Source organism: Mytilus galloprovincialis, chromosome 1, assembly GCF_965363235.1.
Source record: "Mytilus galloprovincialis chromosome 1, xbMytGall1.hap1.1, whole genome shotgun sequence".
Classification (NCBI taxonomy): Eukaryota; Metazoa; Mollusca; class Bivalvia; order Mytilida; family Mytilidae; genus Mytilus; species Mytilus galloprovincialis.
This window is the reverse complement of record NC_134838.1, coordinates 76,145,540-76,170,655: the sequence shown is the minus strand read 5'-3', so window position 1 is coordinate 76,170,655 and position 25,116 is coordinate 76,145,540. Positions and strand designations below refer to the sequence as shown.

At 32.8% G+C, this 25,116-nt stretch overlaps 3 protein-coding genes across 4 annotated transcripts in view; 1 reads left to right on the top strand and 2 right to left on the bottom strand.

Moving 5' to 3' along the window:
- The window catches only part of LOC143084114 (multiple PDZ domain protein-like), a 168,947-nt gene extending 167,163 nt beyond the window's left edge, over positions 1-1,784 (bottom strand). For both annotated transcript variants that reach the window (XM_076260524.1, XM_076260532.1), the window contains exon 1: positions 1,766-1,784. The gene's annotated coding sequence lies outside the window, so the exon portion shown is untranslated. The remainder of the gene's footprint in view (positions 1-1,765) is intronic.
- Positions 1,785-1,797: 13 nt separating this feature from the next.
- LOC143084148 (transmembrane protein 234-like) lies at positions 1,798-4,935 on the top strand. Its single transcript, XM_076260559.1, has 6 exons — positions 1,798-1,929; positions 2,431-2,593; positions 2,895-2,961; positions 3,419-3,511; positions 3,894-3,972; positions 4,296-4,935. Exons 2-5 carry the CDS (start codon positions 2,438-2,440, stop codon positions 3,956-3,958), a joined length of 381 nt encoding a protein of 126 aa, XP_076116674.1. The 5' UTR covers positions 1,798-1,929; positions 2,431-2,437; the 3' UTR covers positions 3,959-3,972; positions 4,296-4,935.
- Positions 4,936-5,520: 585 nt separating this feature from the next.
- On the bottom strand, positions 5,521-19,261 carry LOC143084138 (F-box only protein 25-like). The gene is made up of 8 exons (XM_076260549.1): positions 19,046-19,261; positions 17,201-17,300; positions 14,671-14,763; positions 13,690-13,783; positions 12,117-12,286; positions 9,458-9,723; positions 8,509-8,581; positions 5,521-8,266 (listed from the first exon to the last, which is right to left on the bottom strand). The coding sequence occupies exons 1-8, from the start codon at positions 19,171-19,173 to the stop codon at positions 8,180-8,182; spliced, it is 1,011 nt and encodes a 336-aa protein (XP_076116664.1). The 5' UTR covers positions 19,174-19,261; the 3' UTR covers positions 5,521-8,179.
- Between the last annotated feature and the right edge of the window lie 5,855 nt (positions 19,262-25,116).

Here is a 25,116-nt window from a genome sequence, read left to right as displayed (position 1 = left end):
ATTCTGTGTTAAGGGGGTGTAAAATTCAGTTTGACAGCTTCAGACGTGATAAAATTTTACCTTTTTGAACTTTATTAAATCACTACTTAACATAAAGATTCAGCACCCAATTTTTTTTAACATGTAATTAACACCCCCCTTCTTAATATCTCATGCATTTAATATCAAGAAATGAATTGGGAAAGTGTATCAAATAAAACATGCAAGTTATACACTGTTTACACTAGGGACTATATTCGTAGACAACGAAAACCAAAGGACGATAACTGTGTCCTTGGACCGACTACCTTAGAATTACATCACCAGAAAAGTTCATAAATTATGCACCCCTTTATGACGTCATTTACCAGATGGACATGATAGAGGGGATCGCCTGCATCAATGTGCTATTCAAGTTTATCAAGGATCTTCCTGATATACAGAGATGCAAACAGTTTTTTTTTCCTGTCAGACAATGGGGCCTACAGGGTACCAAGTTTTGCCAGACCCATCAAATTTCTGCCAGACCCATATTTTCACTCAAAAAGACCGCTTTACAGCTTTATCAACTTGAATAGGTGACTGGTTTGGTCTTTTACCGGGTTTCGACCCACTTACAAATTTTATCGGCCATGACATATTTCCTGAACTTATCAACTATGCTTAATAGACCTCCTTCCTAGAGAGCGAATTTCTAAAACAAAAAACATGACGGAAATACGGAGAATTGTTCGGGGCGAGATGGACAAGGTACGAAAGACTATTACTGGCGGAAATACTGGTTCCCGGAGTTAGAAAATGCGGGGGAACAGGACATTTACTTTTATTAAAGATGATCGCAATTTTATAAACAAAATACTCTGCCGGGGCCGACGGGGATTTCAGTTTTGGCGGACCCAAGCGGACTTAAATATTGCCGGCCATCAGGTCCTGCACAGCTACGAGTTTTGCCGGACCTGCATAAATTCTGCCCCTTAGGTCTGACGGGTCCGACGATTAGTTGCATCTCTGGATATATATCATTATGCAGGATAAAATCTAGAAATAATGTTTGTTCAGGAGGTACATTTTTGTACTTTAAAACACATTGCCCTATTGACACTAGTGATGAATATCAATTATAAAATTTGCTGAAAAATTCATGCAATTAGCATCATTTTTTTTTTTTCAACAATCGCTCAACATGAGAACAGAAGTGACGACGCCCATAAACTCGCAAATAATGTGCACTGAGAAAGTTTTTCACTGAAATGCAACTACATGTCCTCCGAGTTCTTTATTAAGATCAGATTTCAATTGTTGTTATTTTAAAATTTACACATGCACTACTTTATACAGTTATATTTCTGGGACTTTAATCTTACATACATTTTTTTTTAACAAAGACAATAACATATATGCCTGTTAGTGTTATCATATGATATGTACATCATACATGTATTTTATCCTTATCAAGTAATGATAGAAATACATCATATTTGTTCATTTAATGTTTTCCATGTATGGTTTATATTCCGTGAGAGGCCTTTAATTGGGGTATGGAGATAAGTTCTTATTTGAAATAGATACATCAGACTAGCGGCTAGTAGATTACACCTACATTCCATACATTTTTGCAGCAAAGTAGGGGCAACATTGTAAACAATGGAGGAAAATAATGATTTGTGTTGATATATCTATCTTGTTCATAGTTAACTATATTAGTTTGGTTGCCTACACAATGTAAATAAACATAAGATAATATAGCAGGGCTGTTAAATAAAAACTCATAAAAGTGACAACTTACACTTCGAAAATATACCGGAAGTTGACAAATGGAAGGTGGCGCATAAATCACAGACGTCCTTGACCCATACCCTAAAAATATCTTTGGATTGGACTTTCCCCACACTGCCACTGGTTGTTGAAAATGACTTTTCGTACATAAAACATTGTCACTGTAATCTACAGGTCTTAACATCAATTTTAATATTGTTCTAATGCTTTTATAAATGTAACTATTTACAAAATTAAACATGACTTCAAATATTGTAGGTGTTTGAAAAAGGGGGGATGGGTGTAAAATGCTCACCTGTCTTTGGGACTCACTGAAAGTGAGATAGATGAAATTTACTCTTAATGGCAAAGATCCTATCATCTTACTATTAAACAGTAGATTTAACTCATCTCATAGCTCTTATAGTTCTAAATTTCAAATTATTAAGAAAAATCTGTTTGCTTTTTAAAATATTATGAAGTTTATCCTTGAATCAAGGATTTGTATAGTAAGTCCTACTATACAAATCCTTGCTTGAATTAAGCTTCATGGTAACAGAAAAATATGCAATATATGTGGAGGGCAACTATTTCGCAAATAGAATTATCGATGACCAACTGAACTTCATTTTTATATAAAACTTAGTAAGCATTTTTTGCATCAGATTATTTAAAATTATTGAAAATTTTTTTCAGAAATATTATGACACAAGTCTTATGGTTTGTAGTTGTGGCCACCTTGTGGGGTGGAACAAATCCTCTCATAAAAAGAGAAAGTCAAGGAGTTGAAAGAATAAAAAGAAATAGCAAAGTTAAACAGATTCTTGCAGAGCTCTATTTCCTATTTTCTAACTGGAAGGTTTGTTTTATTATGTAGTACATGTATTCCATTTTACTTTTTTCAAATATTTATTCCAGTTCCTCAACAGTACATACCCTTAAAATATGAATCTGTGTCCACAGCAGTTTATCAAAATGACCCGTTTTAGTTAAATGTGGAATTCTTTCTTTATTATCTATGTATTGGATCCCATACTTACCTTTAATTATTGTGATTAAATCACTGAGGGACACAATAAGACTAATTAAATTGCAGTTCACTATAACCCGCTTTTGAAATCGCTGAACTTTACAGAAACATATATAACTTTTCATTTCAGTACTGTATGGCATTTCTTCTGAATCAATCTGGATCTGTGTTATTTTACCTGACTTTAGCTTCTGTTGGTATGTACATGAAGTTTAAACCACTAAAATCTATATAAACCACTACCAGTAAAAATAAGGAAAACAAAGAGTGACCATAACCCATATGGTATAGAAATCTATAGATGCTTCAGTTATCTCCCTTCATCACTTTTCAAATGAAATTTCAAAAAGAAAAAAATTATATAAAAATAGAATTTATATCTATATCAAGAAAAAAAGCAATTATTAGCTTTCATTTTTGTATGAATTTCTTATAAAAGAATAACATACATGTCATTAAGTTTTTGTCTGAAACCTATGAATGTATTTTTTATTTTGACTTGCCATGCTAAATTACTTTTTTTTTCATAACTTTAATATATAAAAATTATTTTTTGAGGATGTTAGCTTAGAACTATATGTTTTACTTTCACTGACAGTCTAAAAAACACTAGATATTTTATAATCAAGTTTTATCTGTCTGATCTTATTGTAGAGTTGTCCTTAGCTGTTCCTGTGACAAATTCTCTCACTTTTATATTTACTATGTTATCTGGTCATTTCTTTGGAGAGAAGATTCAGAGTTTAGGTGAGTTAAAGTTATAGATTTTTTAAATTAAATTATGATTTATACCAGGGCACCAGTATATGAAATTTTTGATAAACATGAACCCAGCGATATCCTTACGAGGAGGGAAAGGATTTTGACGCCCTTAATTAGCTCCTAGTTTTCAAATTGATTACAGACTTTGTTTTCTCTCATCCATTTTACCTTTCTATATATATATGTGTAAGTTCCTGTATAAAATTAGAGACTTTCAGTGGTTGTCTTTGTTTATATCTTATATAATTGCAGTAATGTATTAGGATTGGCATTTTCAATTTTTGATAAGGTTATTTTGCCCTGTACCTTTTTTTTTATAGTTGAAAGATATTCATTAGCGTATTTTATTTTTATATACATTTTTCAGAAACATTCATTGGTGTGGCTATGGTTGTATTAGGAGTAGCATTGTGTGTTTCAAATAAAGTTTAAGCTGCATAAGAACTGTAAGTATTTTAACTTATTAGTTGAGCATGAAAATAAGTAGCTTTACTTTATGTTTTGTCTTATCCAGTTAAGTAAAATATTGTAAAATGCAGGATTTTTGTGCGACTTTGCACATTGGTTAATTTTGATGTGAGGGTGTCATATTTGCAAAACGATTTATGAATTGTCCATTACAGTACATGTAGATGTATTTCAAGTCATCTTAATAGTTATGATTACAATTTGGAATGTCAAGTACATTGATTAACATGAAAAGTAATGCATAAATAAATATATTTAAAGATATTGAAAATAATATGATTTATTTTTCTTTTATTCCCAGAAACCATCATGATGATTGAGACCTTACCAGAGGAACTATGGATTATCATATTTTCATACCTCTCTGATGATGACTTGGGTCACCAATATTGCGAAATTTGTCAGAGATTTAATGAGGTATTGACATCCTGGTCATTGTGGAAAACTGCTGCCAACACCTGAAGATATTGCAATACACAGATATAAAGAAGAAATTTTAACAATGATTCTCTGTAAATATCAACCAAATCTTTGTTGATAAAAAAATTGACTCACATTGAAAGATTCATCATACCAATTCAGAAGAGCATACAAATTCCAGATAAGTTGAGATGTTGCACTATAACATTGTATTAGCAAATTTATAGTTAAGGGGAGATAACTCTAAATATGATCCCAAAAGTTTAGATGTTGCACTCCTAGCAAATTTAAAGTTAATGGAAGATAACTCAAAATTATTTAATTTTTCAAATGAAATTTTAAATTTTGTTATTGATTGATGACTTTTGTGTGTCTCTTTAACTTATTTCACATTGCATTAATGAGTTAAGATTGTACTTAATGTATTGTATATTAAAATTTACACATGAAAGTTATAATTATAGTGTATGCTAAATGTTTTAGAAGTATCTTTTCATATTAAATTTATATAATAACTCAAATTTGATGGCACCATTAGTGAGCAATAGCGCAGATTACATCTTTTGGAAGGGGTTTTGGTGTTATATTGGTCTAAACTACTGTATCACAGACATCGTATCCCCTGTGTGGCTGGTGTGCTAGATTCTTATCTTTAGTTGACTATGATTGTCAGTTTCCCTACCAAAGGTTGTGGTACTCTTCAGCTTCTCCACCAATACAAACTGAATGCCAAGAAGTAGAAAATAAGTGATGAAAGTGGCATTAAACACCAATCAATTATCTTGTTGATGCATGTTTATGACATTTTCATGATTCACTGTAGTTTATGTTCATTGTCATGATAACCTGAATGATATACAGTAAATTCAGTATTATTTGTAAAGTACTCCTAATGTTGTTTGTGTATTGTAATGGTGTTATTCAACCTCAAGTTTTAGTAGTCAGTAAACAATTAAATCCTCTAAGAATGTATAAAACAGTGAAATCAAGCATTCATCAAAATACTTTTTCCCTAAAATCCATGAAAATATGTGTCACTGAGGAATTGAATGCCCAATAAATGATTAACTTTTTTAAGATCATATGGCTTTAAAAACACAAAAACATCCTTGATAAATTTTATATTTGTTAAAATGAACAAGAACAACAATAAAATCACATACTGAAGTCTACACAATACAGATTTTTCCCCTCACTTGAAACATGTTTCTATTGTTCAGGTCTGTAAGTGAAATTCATGCTTGATTAGGCCGTTGAAAAATGAATGTTGGTTTCCCTAAAATGTGAAAAATAATTAAGGCCAGGCTGTCAAGAATTTTTTTCTTTTTTTTTTTGGTGAAAAATCAGTTTCACTATACAGTCAGAGACTGTTGTTGTTTACCCAACATTAAATGATTGTTTCACATTCTACTATGTGATATACACTGTGTAAATTAAAGGGATGATAATTGTGCAATGTTGACACATTTTAAGAGATAACCATTTTTAAAAGTATCAAATACACAGAGGGTGGATGGTAAAAACTGATGCAGAAGGGTAAGAGGAAACCAACAACCATGTTTGCATGGCCTCTGGTATTTTTGCTAGTCATTAACAATAAAGACTGATACAGTCCGAAATTGAATATGAACATGCACAAAACATAATTTATTGAATATAGCTATTTTAATCTCTAAAGAACAAAAGAAATAACAATATTATTTAAATTTTTATCCTCACTTTTGCAACAGCTCAATGTTATTCCGTATGAATCTGTCTAACCTATATCAGCTTTCTTGCCAATTTAATGTATGGCTAAATATTGCCTTCGTTGGTCAAGAACAACATATGATATTCATTCACTTACAAGATGAAGGATAAAAGCTCTATCAATATGTACTGGATATCAGTGTTTTAAATTTCTAAAATTTGTTTAATGATTTTGTACATGTATATCAAATATCTTACTTTTGCTCCAGCTGACCTACTTTTTTACCCAATTAAGAACAATGAACACTATACAAATTTGATTTATGATCTTGTATTAATTTGTATACATGTTTATCAAATAGACAAAAAGCTATATTGTGGGTCTCTTTGGGGTCTAAGCGTGACCCGGGAGTGCCGATTTTTTTATAAGCGTGACACGTGAAAGTCAAATTATTGTGTCCTGAAAACGGGAAATGAGGTCTAGCGGGACCTGGGAAATGACAAAAAAATGAGAATTGCTTACGTACATAGTGTAAGCGGGATACAGGAATCTGACAAAACAGTAAGCGGGATCTGGGATCGGAACCCCCAAATGAGACCCCTAAAATGCATTAAAAAGGATTTATATGTATACTCATATGTATGGGCAACATAACAACATTAAAAATAGACACAAAAACTTTCTGATTTATATATTTCAACAACAATAAATGCTTGAGACAAGTAAAAAAAAACAAAAACTTGTAAAATAATATGTAACAATGATATAGATTAATATAAGTTCAACCAACAACATGAAAGACAAAACTTCAAAATGACAAACATGATATATTCAAAAATATACATATACACTTTTTTTATATAAAAATTGACATGGTCAATAAAAAAAATCCAGAAAATATAAAAAAACAAAAGTAAAACATGAAGTAAATGCACTAATAAAACTTGCCTAAATATAACAGGACAAAGCACTAAATTTTCTTTATTATTAGCATATTTTTTGTGTTTTCTGAGATTCAACTGAACTACTCTAAATTAAGTATGAGTTAGTTCCCTTGAGACATATTTTGTCATCAGTAAGAATATCTTTAAAATTTTTAGATTATTGTTTTCGTTGTTCATAAGTTATTTTATGGAAATTGTCGGCAGCCTTCTGCTATTGTTCAACATTTTATATAATAATAATTTTAACCAAAGAAAACCTGGTAAGGATTTATATCAGCTAATACAGATCTGTTGAAAGTAAATAATTATGTCCAATGAATTTGTTAAAAGTTTTATGTTATATCTGAAATGTTACTTGATAATATCTAATTTTGACAGAACATGAAAAGTTGTAGGCAAAACTAAATAAGAAAAGTTTGGAATAAAAACATGTACTACAAACTAATTAGAATTTAAAATGGGACAATATTGAAAGACTATCTAACTAGCCAGTATAGACTAAATGATTAACAAATACATCTTGACAACAATAATTTGTGGTAAAATGGCAGCATATCACCATGACAACAGTAATTAAGTCGTAAAAGTGGTATATCACAGAATATTGAGAAATTGGCAAGCATTCATCACATCTTTTATAAAAATATCTAACCAAATTATATACATCAGGTCCAAAAAAAAACTCATGCCAAGTTGGACCAAAATAGTACATTAAACAAACAACACTGGCAACAATAAAAAAAAAACCACACACACAAACAAGAAAGGATAACATATTTCTGTTATATAAAAGAATCCATTGGATTTCAGAATTTGACTTGCCATTTGTATTTTGTTTTTGTTAAGAAAAAATGAAAGAAACAGTATGCCATTGCATTTGCTGAATGTTCATTGGTTAATTATAACCAATCACAGCAATATTCTGATGACCTTTAAGATTCAGAAATAACAAATTGTCATGTTCTGGCAGTTTCATTTGCTTTGACTTGTCCTGCCATTTTTGTATCACATATTTTTGATTTTTCTGGATGAACACTCATATTCCAATAAATGTTTATTGCTATACGTAAATAATATCAGATCTGATTGTATGATTATCTTTGCACTGAGATCTGTTGTTACCATGGAGATTCAGAAATGGAACAGTTTTAGAAAAGCCTCTGGGTGGAGGATTCTGGCAGCTGGCTCTTGTTCATTGATACAGGGATGACCAATTGACTAAATATAAAAAAATTATTGTTAGAGGTTTTCTTTTTTGTTTGTATTGCAACATTTCTGATTTATACAATGTTGTAGGACGTTATAAATGAGCACAGGTATCATATGCTTATCTAAAATCAAAAAAATCTGTATCTTTGTTAAGACATTGTAAGAATACAAATTACGTAATACAAAAAATGTACAATATTTGAGACTGATAGTAAAAATTTGTCAATAAAAGTATCATTTATATATTTTACCTTCCAAAAGATGTTGTCACAGTGTAAACATATTGCCAATGTGTCTGCATAGATTTCTTTTCTTCCATATCTCCTTAATTATTAAAAAAAAAATACAGTATGAGAACTGGTATGACAACATTATTAAACTGTAAACAGAAAGATATATGTCACCTATATGCTTGCCTATATATATATAGCTATGTAACCTTGTTACAAACTTTAATAATTGTTGACTCCATCACCAGTATTGTTTATACTTTTAAATTATCTGTTCATAATGTGTTTGAAGTGGGTTTCATTTAGGGGTCTTAGGGTTACATTGGATTGGGGAATTTTTTGTAAGCCTGACATTTGAAAGTCAAATTATTTTTTACAAAAATGGGAAACGAAGCCTGGCACGACACATGAAATTACAAGCACTATTATTGCAATGATTGATAAGCTGGATATGGATTCTTACAAGAAATAAGTCAGGTCCTGGATCACAATACCCCAAATGAGAAATGAGACCCCCTTATAAAAGGAAAAATGTCTTGATAAGTTTACCATATTATCTGATTAGATTGATTCTATCCCTTTAAGTATACTGTTATTTACTTTGTAAAAGCAAGCATCGACAATTTTAACAAATGTAGTCATGTTTGTTGATGTAATAGGACCTGTATTGTAAATAGGTTGTCAGTTTTTTTACCTTTAAATGATACAAGAAGAATTTCCTTAGTGTTAGTTTTTATTTACATGATTGTCTATTTAAACTTAAGCACTGGTTCAATATATATGGTCTATTCTCTAAATCTATTCACATCTTGTCTGAAGAGGTAAAAAAAAAAATTTTTTCACATTTAACCCAAAAAATTATCTCATTCACTACCCCATATCCCAAACAAGATGTAATCTGATCGATGTTTTTTTCTCGTACTAATCTCTGCATTCCCACACTTTTCCCCTTCTACTAAAAATAACCTACAAGAAGCATTTTCTGTAGATATGTTTCCAATTTATAAAGTCTTCGTCAACACCAAGTTGATCTGGTACGAAGGTAAGTAATTGTCTGTCGGTGAAATGAAAGAAACTCATGTGTTTCCATATCAGCTGTGATTCTGTGATGTGAAAGATGCTTGACTTTGTCATGCCAGTGTGGACTACATCTTTATGGTCAGCCAATCTTTCTAAGATACATCTAATACAGTCTTCTGGTAAATCAGATATTGTAGGTTTACCATCTTCCTTTCTCTTTAAAATATAAAAGTAAAAATGAATATGAGACTGCTTCAAATCAATCAATAATGACTTATGTAGATTTTTTAGGGCTTATATTTTACCAAAATTATCTAGGAAAAAGTGCCCTAGAATATTTCTTCAGTATTTGTATTTGTAAGTAATGATGTCCTTTTTTGTATTACCGGATATATTGATATGAAACAGGGAGAGGTCTCTAGCATGTTATTGAAATGTTATGCAGAATTAGAATAGAATAAATCCCATTTTTCTCTTATAAAAAACCTCAAGGACCAAATTATCACCCCCCTTTTTAGCTCACCTGGCCTAAAAGGCCATGTGAGCTTTTCTCATCACTTGGCGTCCGTCGTCGTCGTCGTTAACAATTTTTCAAACATCTTCTCCTCTGAAACTACTGAATGGATTTGAATGAAACTTAAAATGATTGTTCCTTAGATTATCCTGCACAAAGTGTGTGCTTCGATTTTTGATCCGTCAAAAAACATGGCCGCCGTTACTTAAAATAGAACATAGGGGTCAAATGCAGTTTTTGGCTTATATCTCAAAAACGGAAGCATTTAGAGCAAATCTGACACGGGGTAAAAATGTTCATTAGGTCAAGATCTATCAGCCGAGAAATTTTCAGATTAATCAAACAAACCATAGTTGGGTTGCTGCCACTTAATTGGTAATTTTAAGGAAATTTTGCAGTTTTTGGTCATGATCTTGAATATTATTATAGATAAAGATAAACTGTAAACAGCAAAAATGATCAGCAAAGTAAGATCTACAAATAGGTCAATATTACCAAAATTGTCAATTGACCCCTTAAGGGGTAAATGTCCTTTAATGACAATTTTTCACAATTTGTTCATCATATTTGCTAACTTTAAAAAATCTTCTCCTCTGAAACTACTGAATGGATTTGGATGAAACTTAGCATGATAGTTCCTTAGATTATCCTGCACAAAGTGTGTGCTTCGATTTTTGATCCGTCAAAAAACATGGCCGCCCTTACTTTAAATAGAACATAGGGGTCAAATGCAGTTTTTGGCTTATATCTCAAAAACGAAAGCATTTAGAGCAAATCTGACATGGGATTAAAATGTTCATTAGGTCAAGATCTATCAGCCCTGAAATTTTCAGACGAATCAAACAAACCATTGTTGGGTTGCTGCCACTTAATTGGTAATTTTAAGGAAATTTTGCAGTTTTTGGTCATTATCTTGAATATCATTATAGATAAAGATAAACTGTAAACAGCAAAAATGATCAGCAAAATAAGATCTACAAATAGGTTAATATGACCAAAATTGTCAATTGACCCCTTAAGGGGTAAATGTCCTTTAATGACAATTTTTCACAATTTGTTCATCATATTTGCTAACTTTAAAAAATCTTCTCCTCTGAAACTACTGAATGGATTTGGATGAAACTTAGCATGATAGTTCCTTAGATTATCCTGCACAAAGTGTGTGCTTCGATTTTTGATCCGTCAAAAAACATGGCCGCCCTTACTTTAAATAGAACATAGGGGTCAAATGCAGTTTTTGGCTTATATCTCAAAAACGAAAGCATTTAGAGCAAATCTGACAGGGGTAAAAATGTCCATTAGGTCAAGATCTATCAGCCCTGAAATTTTCAGACGAATCAAACAAACCATTGTTGGGTTGCTGCCACTTAATTGGTAATTTTAATGAAATTTTGCAGTTTTTGGTCATTACCTTGAATATCATTATAGATAAAGATAAACTGTAAACAGCAAAAATGATCAGCAAAGTAAGATCTACAAATAAGTTAAATATGACCAAAATTGTCAATTGACCCCTTAAGGGGTTATTGTCCTTTAATGACAATTTTTTCACAATTTGTTCATCATATTTGCTAACTTTAAAAAATCTTCTCCTCTAAAACTGCTCAACCAAATTCAACCAAACTTCAACTGAATGATCAGTAGGGTGTATAAAATAAAGTTTGTGTTTTATTTTCTATTTTGGTCTATTTTTTTAATACTTTATGCATTAGGTCAACTATATTTGGTGTATGAAAATATTTTATGATCTATATGTCGGTTACGCAGGTTTTATTTGAACTTGACCTCATTTTCACAGTCCATTGCTAAGTTTTAAGTGTTTGTGTTTTGGTCTCATTTTCTTTATTTATAAACAGTAAGTCATATATATTTGTAATATTGAAGAATTGTTAGCTGTACATGTTTGCCTGGCATGGTTCAATATGTTCAATAAGGCATTGTTTACCAGGTGAGCGATTCAGGCTCTTGAGAGCCTCTTGTTTTCTTCAAAAGTAGTTGTATCTACCCATGTGACTTCAACGAAGTAATACTGATGTGTTAATCCTAATAATTATTTAATTTCTGAGACTACTTCACGTCTTTCTTGTATCCTTACCATGAAAGTTTTGCAACCATTCAATTTGTTTTTCATTTTTTGAACTGCTTGGAAATGTTTGTTCCACAAGGTTGTACATCCAATATGACTGTATCTACCATCATTGAGAGAATTTGTGGCACAATCCAGTAAATCTGTCATGGCTTTCATGTTGTTCTTGGTCTTTACAACTAAAATTTACAAGGAAATATTTAGTCAGACATAAGGCACTCCAATGGAGAATTTCTCACTTCTTTGTGGGACAGGAAAATCTTCATAATGTAAACATGAAACAGGTCTATTTGTTAGAACAAAGGAGTAGGTCCGGTAAGGACCGATTTTGGCCTCAAATTTCAGGTTCATCTGACGAAAGATTTTGACCACTTTTTAAACACTTAAGTGTCTATTTTATTTGAATTAATTAGTTTATGTGAAAGATTTTAACAGATTTAGTCATTAAAATTACCGATTCAAGCTCAAATATGAAAAATCTACCTAATATGCCGAAAAATGTCACTTTACAGATAGTTTTTGGTAAAAATGAAAGTGGCCTCATCCGTGTTCACCCTCAACCTTTATATATGTTATGTATTATCATCAAACACAACTTACATTTCAATAGTAAGGATGAACACGAATGCGGCCACTTTCGTTTTACACGAAAACCGTCTAAAATTTAACTAAAATGCTAGAATTATGAGGATTTCAGTAATTTAGCATGACTTAATGGTGCTAGTACCGGATATATGTGCATTGTATTGTCAAAAACAGCCCATATTTATGTAGCAGAAGCATTCTACTGTCCAATAAATAATTAAAGGTTTACATTTTAACAATTTTATAAAACTGCTATATTTTGGGGCCAAAAAGGGGTCTTACTGAACCTACTCCTTTAAAATGATTAACAATTAAGATATGAGCTTCATCTATAAAAGTCATTTAAGTACAGAAAAGGCCCAACACACACATTCCAGAAATTTATGAAAACTCCTGGCTTATAAATTGAACAGATACAATCATTGATAGACTATCTTTACATAACTTATTAATTTCAGTTCAAGGGAAATAACTCAATCACATAATAAGTATCACTTTTGGCTACTGTAAGGGTCTAAAACTCAACGAAAAAGTAGTGAAAATTGTACTTGACCTTTTTGTCAATGGAAAAAAACATATTAAATCTTATTTGAAAAAAAAATGTCAAAACGTTTCATGTTATTGAAGGAACAGTGTTAAGCAGTCGCAAGCCAGCAAGTGCCCCAGGTGTAGTACATCCCCATATCAATAAACGATTTTTTTTCCCCTTTGAAAATCCAGTTAAAAATATATTTTTTTACCTTGAAGGTCTAAGGTCATCTTCCATGGTTTGAATGCTTCCATTGCGTCATATATCAAAGCCGATTTCATAGGATATAAAAGTTTTGTTTCAAGTAAAAAATGTTTAATAAAATGAGGTCAAAAGTCAAGGTCATGATCACAGTCAGATGATATGCCTTTCATGTTAAATACCATTAACTAACTGTACAATCCTCAAGCAAATTTTGTTCTAAATTGGGAAAGACTACAAAATGTCCATTTTTAAAGTAATCTTTACCTTGGTTTACCATTTCGTCTAATATACTGAAGATATATTTCTGTGAAGTTCCTGACATGTTCACTAAACTATTACTCAACAACACATGTAGTATCTGCAAAAAAAAACGGAACTTATAGTTATAGTATATATACATGAATACATCATCCATAGGCGCTTAGGTACTAGTTTTGAATATTGTTCTATTTTTCATGAATATTCGATTTTTTAGATTTTTTTGTGCCACACACAACAGGGACTTTAATATATCCCTGCACACAATTAGCACAGCCTTTTTTGAATTTACCAACTCTGATACGATTCTTTATTTTTCTAACCATAATAAAATATACCTGTTGAAATATAAAGTTAACTAAAATATTAACTTTTGTTCCCTTTGTATGTTGGTAGGCACGTCGATGGTCATTTCCGTAACTTTATGCTAAGGTTCGGTCAACTCAAGTCAATCTCAGAACACCAATCAATCAACCACAGAATCGACACCGTCACGTACATCTCATATGTATTTCAATAAGATTGTCGCATTGGTAACAGTGACAGGTTGACCACGTATTCGGGACGTTGCAGTAGTGCATGATCCCATTAGGTCACATTGTCACCGTTAAAAACTGCCTCATGTACATGTCGCCAGGACACCTTTAAGCAAAATTTACAGTTCTAAAGCAGGGACCTTCTATACTAAGTGTTGGTATAGAAAGTCCATGTCTAAAGTTACATGTATATGATAAGTTTTAAAGGGCATAGGTCCTTTTAAATTGGACGTCAAGTCGCAAGAATACCCGGTTAAACCACATGGTCGTAATTCGTTTTTATGCAAACATCGTTTCTGAAATTACTGAGAACTAGTAGAAGCAGAAATGGCTCTCTGGGATGAACAAACATAGAAATAGAGACATATAATACTACATGTACCGGTATAATATGTCTCTGATAGAAAGAATACGGATCTGTAATACCTTTTCCTGTTAACTTGTATCTTACCTTCTTGACATAATTAAACCTTCTGATATCTTTCACAGCACCTGTCATATCCAGAAGGATGAAAGATTCGCTCAATGTCGTCACCACTTTACGCTGAAAGAGAACAAATGATATGACTATGGATCACTAAATAGTCAAATTCTTTTCACTTACTTTTACAATTTTCGATTCCATGAACAAACGGTATTACCATGGATCACTATTAAATAGTCAAATTAATTTCTCTTATTTTTTCAATTTCCAATTCCGTTTTCGCTTGAAAGAGAACAAACGATATTACCATGAATTACTTAAACGTCAAATTCTTTTCTCTTACTTTTACAATTTCCATTAAAATTTCCGATTCCGTTTTCGCATGAAAGACAACAAACAATATTTCCATGGATCATGAAATAGTCAAATTCTTTTCTCTTACTCTTACAATTTCCATTAAAATTTCCGATTCCGTTTTCGCGTGAAAGAGAACAAATGATGTGACCATGGATCACTAAATAGTCAAATTCTTTTCTCTTACTTTTACAATTTCTGATCATCCGTTTTCGCGTGAAAGAGAACAAACGATATTATCATGGATCACTAAATAGTGAAATTCTGTTCTCTTATTTTTCCAATTTCTGATCCGTTTTCGCGTGAAAGATACCATGGATCACTAAATAGTCAAATTCTTTTCTCTTACTTTTACATTTTCTGATCCTCCGTTTTCGCGTGAAAGAGAACAAACGATATTAATATGGATCACTAAATAGTCAAATTCTTTTCTCTTACTTTTACAATTTCTGATCATCCGTTTTCGTGTGAAATAGAACAAACGATAGTACCATGGGTCACTAAATAGTCAAATTCTGTTCTCTTACTTTTACAATTTCTGATCATCCGTTTTCGCGTGAAAGAAAACAAACGATATTACCATGGGTCACTAAATAGTCAATTTCTTTTCTCTTACTTATACAATTTCCGATTCTGTTTTCGCGTGAAAGAGAACAAATGATATGACCATGGATCACTAAATAGTCAAATTCTTTTCTCTTACTTTTACAATTTCTGATCATCCGTTTTCGCGTGAAAGAGAACAAACGATATTATCATGGATCACTAAATAGTGAAATTCTGTTCTCTTATTTTTCCAATTTCTGATCCGTTTTCGCGTGAAAGATACCATGGATCACTAAATAGTCAAATTCTTTTCTCTTACTTTTACATTTTCTGATCCTCTGTTTTCGCGTGAAAGAGAACAAACGATATTAATATGGATCACTAAATAGTCAAATTCTTTTCTCTTACTTTTACAATTTCTGATCATCCGTTTTCGCGTGAAAGAGAACAAACGATATTATCATGGATCACTAAATAGTGAAATTCTGTTCTCTTATTTTTCCAATTTCTGATCCGTTTTCGCGTGAAAGATACCATGGATCACTAAATAGTCAAATTCTTTTCTCTTACTTTTACATTTTCTGATCCTCCGTTTTCGCGTGAAAGAGAACAAACGATATTAATATGGATCACTAAATAGTCAAATTCTTTTCTCTTACTTTTACAATTTCTGATCATCCGTTTTCGTGTGAAATAGAACAAACGATAGTACCATGGGTCACTAAATAGTCAAATTCTGTTCTCTTACTTTTACAATTTCTGATCATCCGTTTTCGCGTGAAAGAAAACAAACGATATTACCATTGGTCACTAAATAGTCAATTTCTTTTCTCTTACTTATACAATTTCCGATTCCGTTTTCGCGTGAAAGAGAACAAATGATATGACCATGGATCACTAAATAGTCAAATTCTTTTCTCTTACTTTTACAATTTCTGATCATCCGTTTTCGCGTGAAAGAGAACAAACGATATTATCATGGATCACTAAATAGTGAAATTCTGTTCTCTTATTTTTCCAATTTCTGATCCGTTTTCGCGTGAAAGATACCATGGATCACTAAATAGTCAAATTCTTTTCTCTTACTTTTACAATTTCTGATCATCCGTTTTCGTGTGAAATAGAACAAACGATAGTACCATGGGTCACTAAATAGTCAAATTCTGTTCTCTTACTTTTACAATTTCTGAATCCGTTTTCGCGTGAAAAGAACAAACGATATTAACATGGATTACTAAATAGTCAAATTCTTTTCTCTTGCTTTTACAATTTCCAATTCCGTGAACAAACGATATTACCATGGATTACTAAATAGTCAAATTCTTTTCTCTTGCTTTTACAATTTCCAATTCCGTGAACAAACGATATTACCATGGATCACTAAATAGTCAAATTCTTTTCTCTTATTTTTAAAATTTCCGATTCCGTTTTCGCGTGAAAGAGAACAAACGATTATACCATGGATCACTAGAAAATCAAATTCTTTTCTCTTACTTTTACAATTTCCGATTCCGTTTTCGGGTGAAAGAGAACAAACGATAATACCATGGATCACTAGAAGATCAAATTCTTTCTCTTACTTTTACAATTTCTGATCATCCGTTTTCGCGTGTGACCGAGTACTTACCGCTCCAAGACAGTCTAAAGTTATTCTTACCTCTCTTGACAAAGTTTTGATGAAATGAATCCTTGGTTGGTGTGTGTACTTGTCATTGCCATTCTCGCCTTCAAAATTTAATACAGCTAATCGGATTAACCTGAAAATGCCAGTGATAGTCGTAAATTGAATCTATCTCATAAATATATACAATGTACATCTTGCCAGTGATCGATAGTCGTAAATTGGATCTCATGAGTATATCTTGCCATGCATTTGCAGCTGAGCAGGTACGTCGGGTTTTGAAACATAAAGTCTTACACAGTTTTGAGAGTAGTCACTTTAATATACCTAAGTTATCCCGTAGAGAGGACAAATTTATCATCTTTATTTAGGGGAGATATCGAAGGACTATAGAAGACAAAAAGATTGTAAGTTTCGTAAATAGAGGAAGCAATAACATTTTTTCACAAGCAAACAAAAAACAAAGTTTGTCGAGATGCATGTACTTTCATAACAATTCAGAAAATTCAAGGGTCAATACAAATATTCATACAAAACTATCTGTAATTTGAACGGAGACTTAGAGCTCAATTTATATATCAACTGCATACCTCACCTTTTGCATTCTGTTCGTACGTCGTGGGAGAAACAATGGACAAATTATATTCGGCTAAATAACCATCGATCATGGTACAAAACCAACAATGTTTGTCCCCTCACGAGACATCTCAGTCGCCACTCTAAGACACATCCTTTTGACTATGTAAAAATTATGTTACTCTTCAAATTATAGAAGTGAATACTAAGTTGGACACCCACGGCGAGAAGAAGAAGAAAAAACTTTTGGGTCCTTCTGATGGTTTAAATGAAAAAGAGAAAAAATACAGGAAAGATAAAGAACAATAAAGTACATGTATCTCTTTATTAATAAACGCCAATGGACGTTGCAAATTAACGTCCCTAACTTCAACAACAGATTTCACATAATTTTAATAAAAATAAATGGTTTTGAAATTCATCCAATTTATATATTAAGCAGCAAAAGTATATACAATGACATGCAAAAGTTTCTTATCTTCACCATCCGATTGCACCTGATAAGATGCACGCTCGATGAAGCCTATATAGCTGGTAGCTAGCAAGTTTGTCTAGCGATGTATGCTTTGCATTTATTTTTTTATCGCAGTTTAAATATGTTTAACATTTTTATATTTACATGCTTAATATTAAAATAATATTGTTAGGCAATTTATATATACTTGTATATCCGTTGTGCAAATCATAAGACTTATATATTTTTTCCTTATCTCTGCTTAACTTTTCCCGGGCTTACTGAACTATAGGTTTGCTTGGCGGAAACAAGAGCAGATTTTTTGCAAACCACCTATAAATTCTAGGATGACTCGGGGGAATCATATTGCATCTTCCTTCCTCTTGTTTCGCAACTATTCTATAAATATTCATTTGTGTATCCGCCGTGGAAACCATGGAGATAGCCAAGTAGCCGTACGTACAGGCCTGTTTTGTTGCATTCCATAGGCCGAAAACTAGCATACTGGGTTTATAAAAAATGATTAGACAAATAAAAAATTGGAGTCTTTGTTTTATTAGACCACTCTTAAGAATGACATACTTTTATGAAAAGAAATGGGGTTATTCTTTGTGTCTTTATATACAATATTTTCGATTAATATTAATTGTCAATCTTTGGAATAAATTAGCATAACTATTTTTTGAAATGCAATATTGCATATTTTTTACATTATTTATTACTGCAATGATTTTTAACGGTATCGTGATATTGTTTTGACACGTAAATCTAATGTCATGACTAAGAGGTTCTAAAGTTAAACGTGCGGAAATATTACAAGAAAATCAGCTGATCGACATTTAGCTACTTACCTTGCAAGGATGCTTTCGTTTAAATTTTCAAACACTTTTATCCTCCATAACTTAAGTCTTTCCCATCCTTCTTTTGTTCTTACCCACTGATCCCCTGGTGATCGCCAGTCTTGTCCAAGAAACGGCATGTTTTAACAATTTTCACTTTTCACTTTCCTTTGTTTTGGTTTATGCGTAATTGTTTATATTTTGCAGGAAGTAGATAAAATGTTTCTGCACTGAAGATTATAACTCTGTTTGATTGGTGTTTGTAAAATTATAAAAATTTTGATTGGTTAAAATATATATATCAACAAATACACGTGACTCAATCACATGGCTTTGTTTACATCATTCCTTTATAATAATTATATGTCTGTTGCTAGTGGCTTGCATATTTGTTAATATGCCAAAAGCAGTACTAGTAACCGTAGAAATCGGGAACACGTGAAGTGCACTGTTTTAGGATATTCATATTAAATTTTAATCAAGGACGTATATAATATGTTAGTTATAAACATATTCCCGCCACTAGTATATTTTTTCAAACAACCTTTCAGTCGTCAGTCGTCAGACCAACGGTTTTATTTTCAACCCGAAAGCATGATCACTGCCGATAGTTACTAGGTGTGATAGTGTATATGTAAGAACTAACATGTGTAAATGTAAAATTAAATTTAAGGACTTAGATTCTGAGGTTAAAATGAAGTATCTTGATATAAAAAAAGAAGATGTGGTATGATTGTCAATGAGACAACTCTCCAAAAGAGACCAAATGACACAGAAATAAACAGTTCAGTGGCGGATCCAGAACTTTTCCAAAAAGGGGGGGGGGGGCGCTGACTGACCTAAAGGGGCCCGCTCCAGTCATGCTTCAATGGTACCCTATATAATCAACCAAATTTTCCCAACGAAAGTGGGGGCCCGGGCCACCCAGCCCCCCCTTTGGATCCGTCTATGCAGTTATAGGTCACCGTACGGCTTTCAACAATGAAACCCACAACGCATAGTCAGCTATAAAACGGGCCCCAAAATCACAAATGTAAATACGAGTCGGACAATTCAAACGAGAATGTCAAGTACCTTACAAACATATTGATAATACATATCGTAGTACCAATGACTACAACTCTGCCGATTATCGGGGTTTTTAAATTAACTATCATTTCAAGAAAGGAGATGAAAAACAGATAAATTATGTACGTAATTGTTTGTGTGTTCTGATGAAGATCCGTCATTGAATGTTTATTTTAACTATACTATATATATAGCAAAGGATGAGCATTTTCAACACACCGGAATCATCAGTGTATCGTTCTGTGTTTAGTAAATTAGTATTTATAGTTCATGTCCTTCTTTCAACGGTCACATTTCAATTGTTAGATTCACATAAAGACATCAATGTTTGTCCGCAAACGATATCACCAAAGTGTCTGGAAAGTTTCTATATACTTTGATTGAATTCCCATGACTGTTTCGAGTGTTGCCAAAATTATTTACGTTGTAACCTGTTTATTTTTCTTTGGAATACAAGAACTTCATATAGTTACTCCAGAGATAGTTCGTCGTTTATGCTTTTTATCTTCTATTACTATGACTTTGCAGGCCAATTCTTGATATCAAATACCACGGCAACAAGGGTTTGGGTCCTGTATACATTGCAAAGAAAATGGGTCAACTACAGCCGACTGTACATCATTTTCTTCTTCTATCTAAGTTATTCTTTCGTATGACCGTATAACATTTACTAATTTTCTATTTTTGGAACAGACTGGATTTCATTGCATGGCCTATATATACATGCACATCTCACGTGAGAAAAATACATCAATTCATAAATGATTTAGTAGAGATATTTTACTTTTTTACATGCATTAATTTGTTTACGTCACGGTTTGTTTACCTATTAGATGCACTGATGTAATTATATTCGACATAAGATCAGAGCAATAAGTGTACTATTAATACTATATATCACTGTCATAGGCGGATCCAGGGGGGGCAGGGCCCCCCTTTCGTGGGAAAAATTTGGTTGATTATATAGGGAATCATTGATGCATGACTGGAGGCCCCCCCCCCCCCTTAGGTCAGTCAGCCCCTTAGGAAAAGTTCTGGATCCGCCACTGACTGTGTTCTGTAAGCAGACGAGGAACGGCTTTACCCAAATAACGTTGGATCATGTATTATGTTTCATCCATATATTAACCCAGCATCCACCGACTGACCGTCTTAGACGGCTGTGTTTTATATAGCTCTGTTGATCGAGTACATTGTCTTAGGCGTTGCCTTGGACACAGTGCAGTTGTCGTCATGTGTCGGAACAGCTTGAGTTCGAATCTCGCCGAAGGATCATAACACTACATTTTTGGTTAAAAATAAACTCATCATAGATACCAGGATTGATATTTCGTATATGTACGCCAGACGCGCGTTTCGTCTACAAAGATTCACAAGTGACGCTAAAATAAAAAAAAATGTCAAATATATATAAAATCATAATTAAACTGTACGACCACCTACAATTCTTTAAAGTCATAAGAAACCTCAAATTAAAAAAAATAATGCATATGTTTTTTTATAACTCAATGGATAGTCTTCATTATAAAACTTATGTACATATATTTTTTTCTAAAGAAATTCTTTAATATATTCATATTGAGAAGAAGTTTACTTTATTTTAATTGCTTCCTTCCAGGAAGCAATTCCCCCGACACATTTCCCGTATGCAAAGTGACCTCAGTGTGACCCACCTCGTAAAAATCCGGTGATCGCAATACGCATGGATGTCCTTAAAATAACCTATTATCTGAATTTACATGTTGAAAACGTGCTCAATTTCCTTGCATTTTTGTTGATTTTTTGTTGATTGTTGACAAACAGGTGACAATCGTTAAACTTCGGCTTCAAAACACGAACTTTAATTACTAGCCATATTTTCACAACAACACTGACCGATTGAAAAACTAGAGGCTCTAAAGAGCCTGTGTCGCTCACCTTGGTTTATGTGAATATTAAACAAAGGAAGCAGATGGATTCATGACAAAATTGTATTTTGGTGATGGCATGATGTGTTTGTACATCTTACTTTACTGAACCTTCTTGCTGCTTACAATTATCTCTATCGATAATGAAATTGGCCTAGTAGTTTCAGTGGAAAAATGTTGGTAAAAATTTACAAATTTTATGAAAATTGACTATAAAGGACAATAACTCCATAGGGGGTTCAATTCAATATAAGATACACACTTTTCTCTGCTTTCAAATCTTTTTGTTTGAACCCGTCGACCTGGAACTTATCAATTATTGGTAATGTTAATTATTTGGAAAACAAAAGGTCTTGGCTATCCAGGAATGGAGTATTTTTTAATCAACAGCATTGTCCTATATTAGTTATCTTACAAGGTGTTGCTGATTGCTGAATAAAACTACAATAGGGAACAATTTGACAATGATTGAATTTAGTAGTGTCAGCCTTTTGATTATGACCCGTGTATATAACAAAATCCTAAATACACCGTTTGGTGGTGCGCCTGTCAAATGCGGAACGTACAGATAAGGTAATAGCCAACAGGTGAATATACTATTGGTATCGGTATCGGATTCGACCCGGAACTTGTTAATTATTGGCAATATTAATTATGTAGAAAACAAAAGGGTCTGGAGTGGTGTAATTTTTAATCTACACCATTGTCCTATATTAGTTCTATATAGAGTTGAGTTCTTTGCTTTGTCGTTTTTACCCGATGACGGCTGACAAATTGGACCTCGTAATTATAGTATTATAGATATTCAAGATAATAACCAAAAACAGTAAAATTTCCTTAAAATTACTAAAATTACCAATTCAGGGGCAGCAACCCAACAACGGGTTATCCGATTCATCTGAAAATTTCAGGGCAGATAGATCTTGACCTGATAAACAATTTGACTGGTGTTAGATTTGCTCTAATTGCTTTGGTTTTTGAGTTATAAGCCAAAAACTGCATTTTACCCCTATGTTCTATGTTTAGCCATGGCGGCCATCTTGGTTGGTTGGCCGGGTCACCGGACACATTTTTAAACTAGATACCCCAATGATGATTGTGGCCAAGTTTGGTTTAATTTGGCCCAGTAGTTTTAGAGGAGAAGATTTTTGTAAAAGTTAACGACGACGGACGACGACGCCAGACGACGACGACGACGGACGCCGGACGCCATGTGATGAGAAAAGTTCACTTGGCTCTTTGGGCCAGGTGAGCTAAAAAATGACGATTATACGAAATTTATGCGAAAAAAATTATAAATTCGTGCGCAGAAGACTAAGTTTATGATGTTTGTATGCATTGGTTCAAGAATTGGAAGAATATTATTTTTCACCGGTCACTCGTTTCTTATGACTTTAATATCATAGTAGTCAGCACTTCTGTGTTGACATGACTTATCATTGATATGGTCATAATTATAAATTAACTATTTACAAAACTTTTTGAATTTTTGTCGAGCCTGCAACTTTTGTTGCAGAAAGCTCGACATAGGGATAGTGATCCGGCGGCGGCGGCTACGGCGGCGGCAGCGGCTGCGGCGGTGTTAGCTCACTTCTTAAAAGCTTTATATTTTAGAAGGTGGAAGACCTGGATGCTTCATACTTTGTATATAGATGCTTCATGTTACAAAGTTTCCGTCAGTCACATGTCCAATAACCTTGACCTCATTTTCATGGTTCAGTGACTACTTGAAAAAAAAAGTTCAAATTTTTTGTAATGTTGAATTCTCTCTTATTATAAGTAATAGGATAACTTTATTTGATATGTGCGTACCTTGCAAGGTCCTCATGTCTGTCAGACAGTTTTAACTTGACCTCGACCTCATTTCATGGATCAGTGAACAAAGTTAAGTTTTGGTGGTCAAGTCCATATCTCAGATACTATAAGCAATAGGGCTAGCATATTCAGTCTATGGAAGGACTGTAAGGTGTACATGTCCAACTGGCAGGTGTCATCTGACCTTGACCTCATTTTCATGGTTCAGTGGTTATAGTTAAATTTTTGTGTTTTAGTCTGTTTTTCTCATACTATATGCAATAGGTCTACTATATTTGTTGTATGGAATGATTGTAAGCTATACATGTCTAGCGGGCAGATGTCATGTGACCTTGACCTCATTTTCATGGTTCAGTGGTCAAAGTAAAGTTTTTGAGTTTTGGTCTTTTTATCTAATACCATATACCATAGGTCAACTATATTTGGTGTATGAAAATATTTTATGATCTTTATGTCAGTCGCGCAGGTTTTATTTGACCGTGACCTCATTTTCACGGTTCATTGCATAGTGTTAAGTTTTTGTGTTTTGGTCTATTTTTCTTAAACTATCAGTAATGGGTCAACTATATATGTTGTATAGAAGCATTGTTAGCTGTACTTGTCTGTGTGGCATGGTTCATCTGACCTTGACCTCATTTTCAAGGTTCATTGGTCTTTGTTTAGTTATCTTGGTTAATGTTAAGTTTATGTGACAGTTGTAATAAAGCTTAGCTTAATTTATACTTAGGACTATCAACATAATATCAATGGTTAGTATAGAAGGCGAGACATTTCAGCGTATGCACTCTTGTTTAAATACTTAGGCTTTTCTACCTCATGAATAAAATAGCTGTATACGGCAAAACTTTCAACTAGGTATTTTTTTTTATACTCAATGCTCTTCAACTTCGTACTTTATTTGACTTTTTTAACTAAGTTTGACTCGAACGTCACTGATGAGTCTTTTGTAGATGAAACGCGCGTTTGGCGCAAATACAAAATTTCAATCCTGGTAATTATGATGAGTTTATGATGTGACCTTACGATCATTTAACTATGGGCACTATTGGTAGATTAAGTAGGCGAAGTATACAGCTTCATTGCATGCTGTTTAAAGTAAATGCAGCAGTATAATCACGACTTGGGTCCGTAACTACCTTTTGTCAAGATTTAAGTCAATTTGTCATTTGTTTCTCAGTATGAATTCATCGAAGTAATGTCACGATCGTTTGTGCGTTGTTTACTGTTAATTATATGGGTCATTTTCAAAAAATGTCGAATTTTGAAATTGAAAAAATTATTAAAAGTTACTTA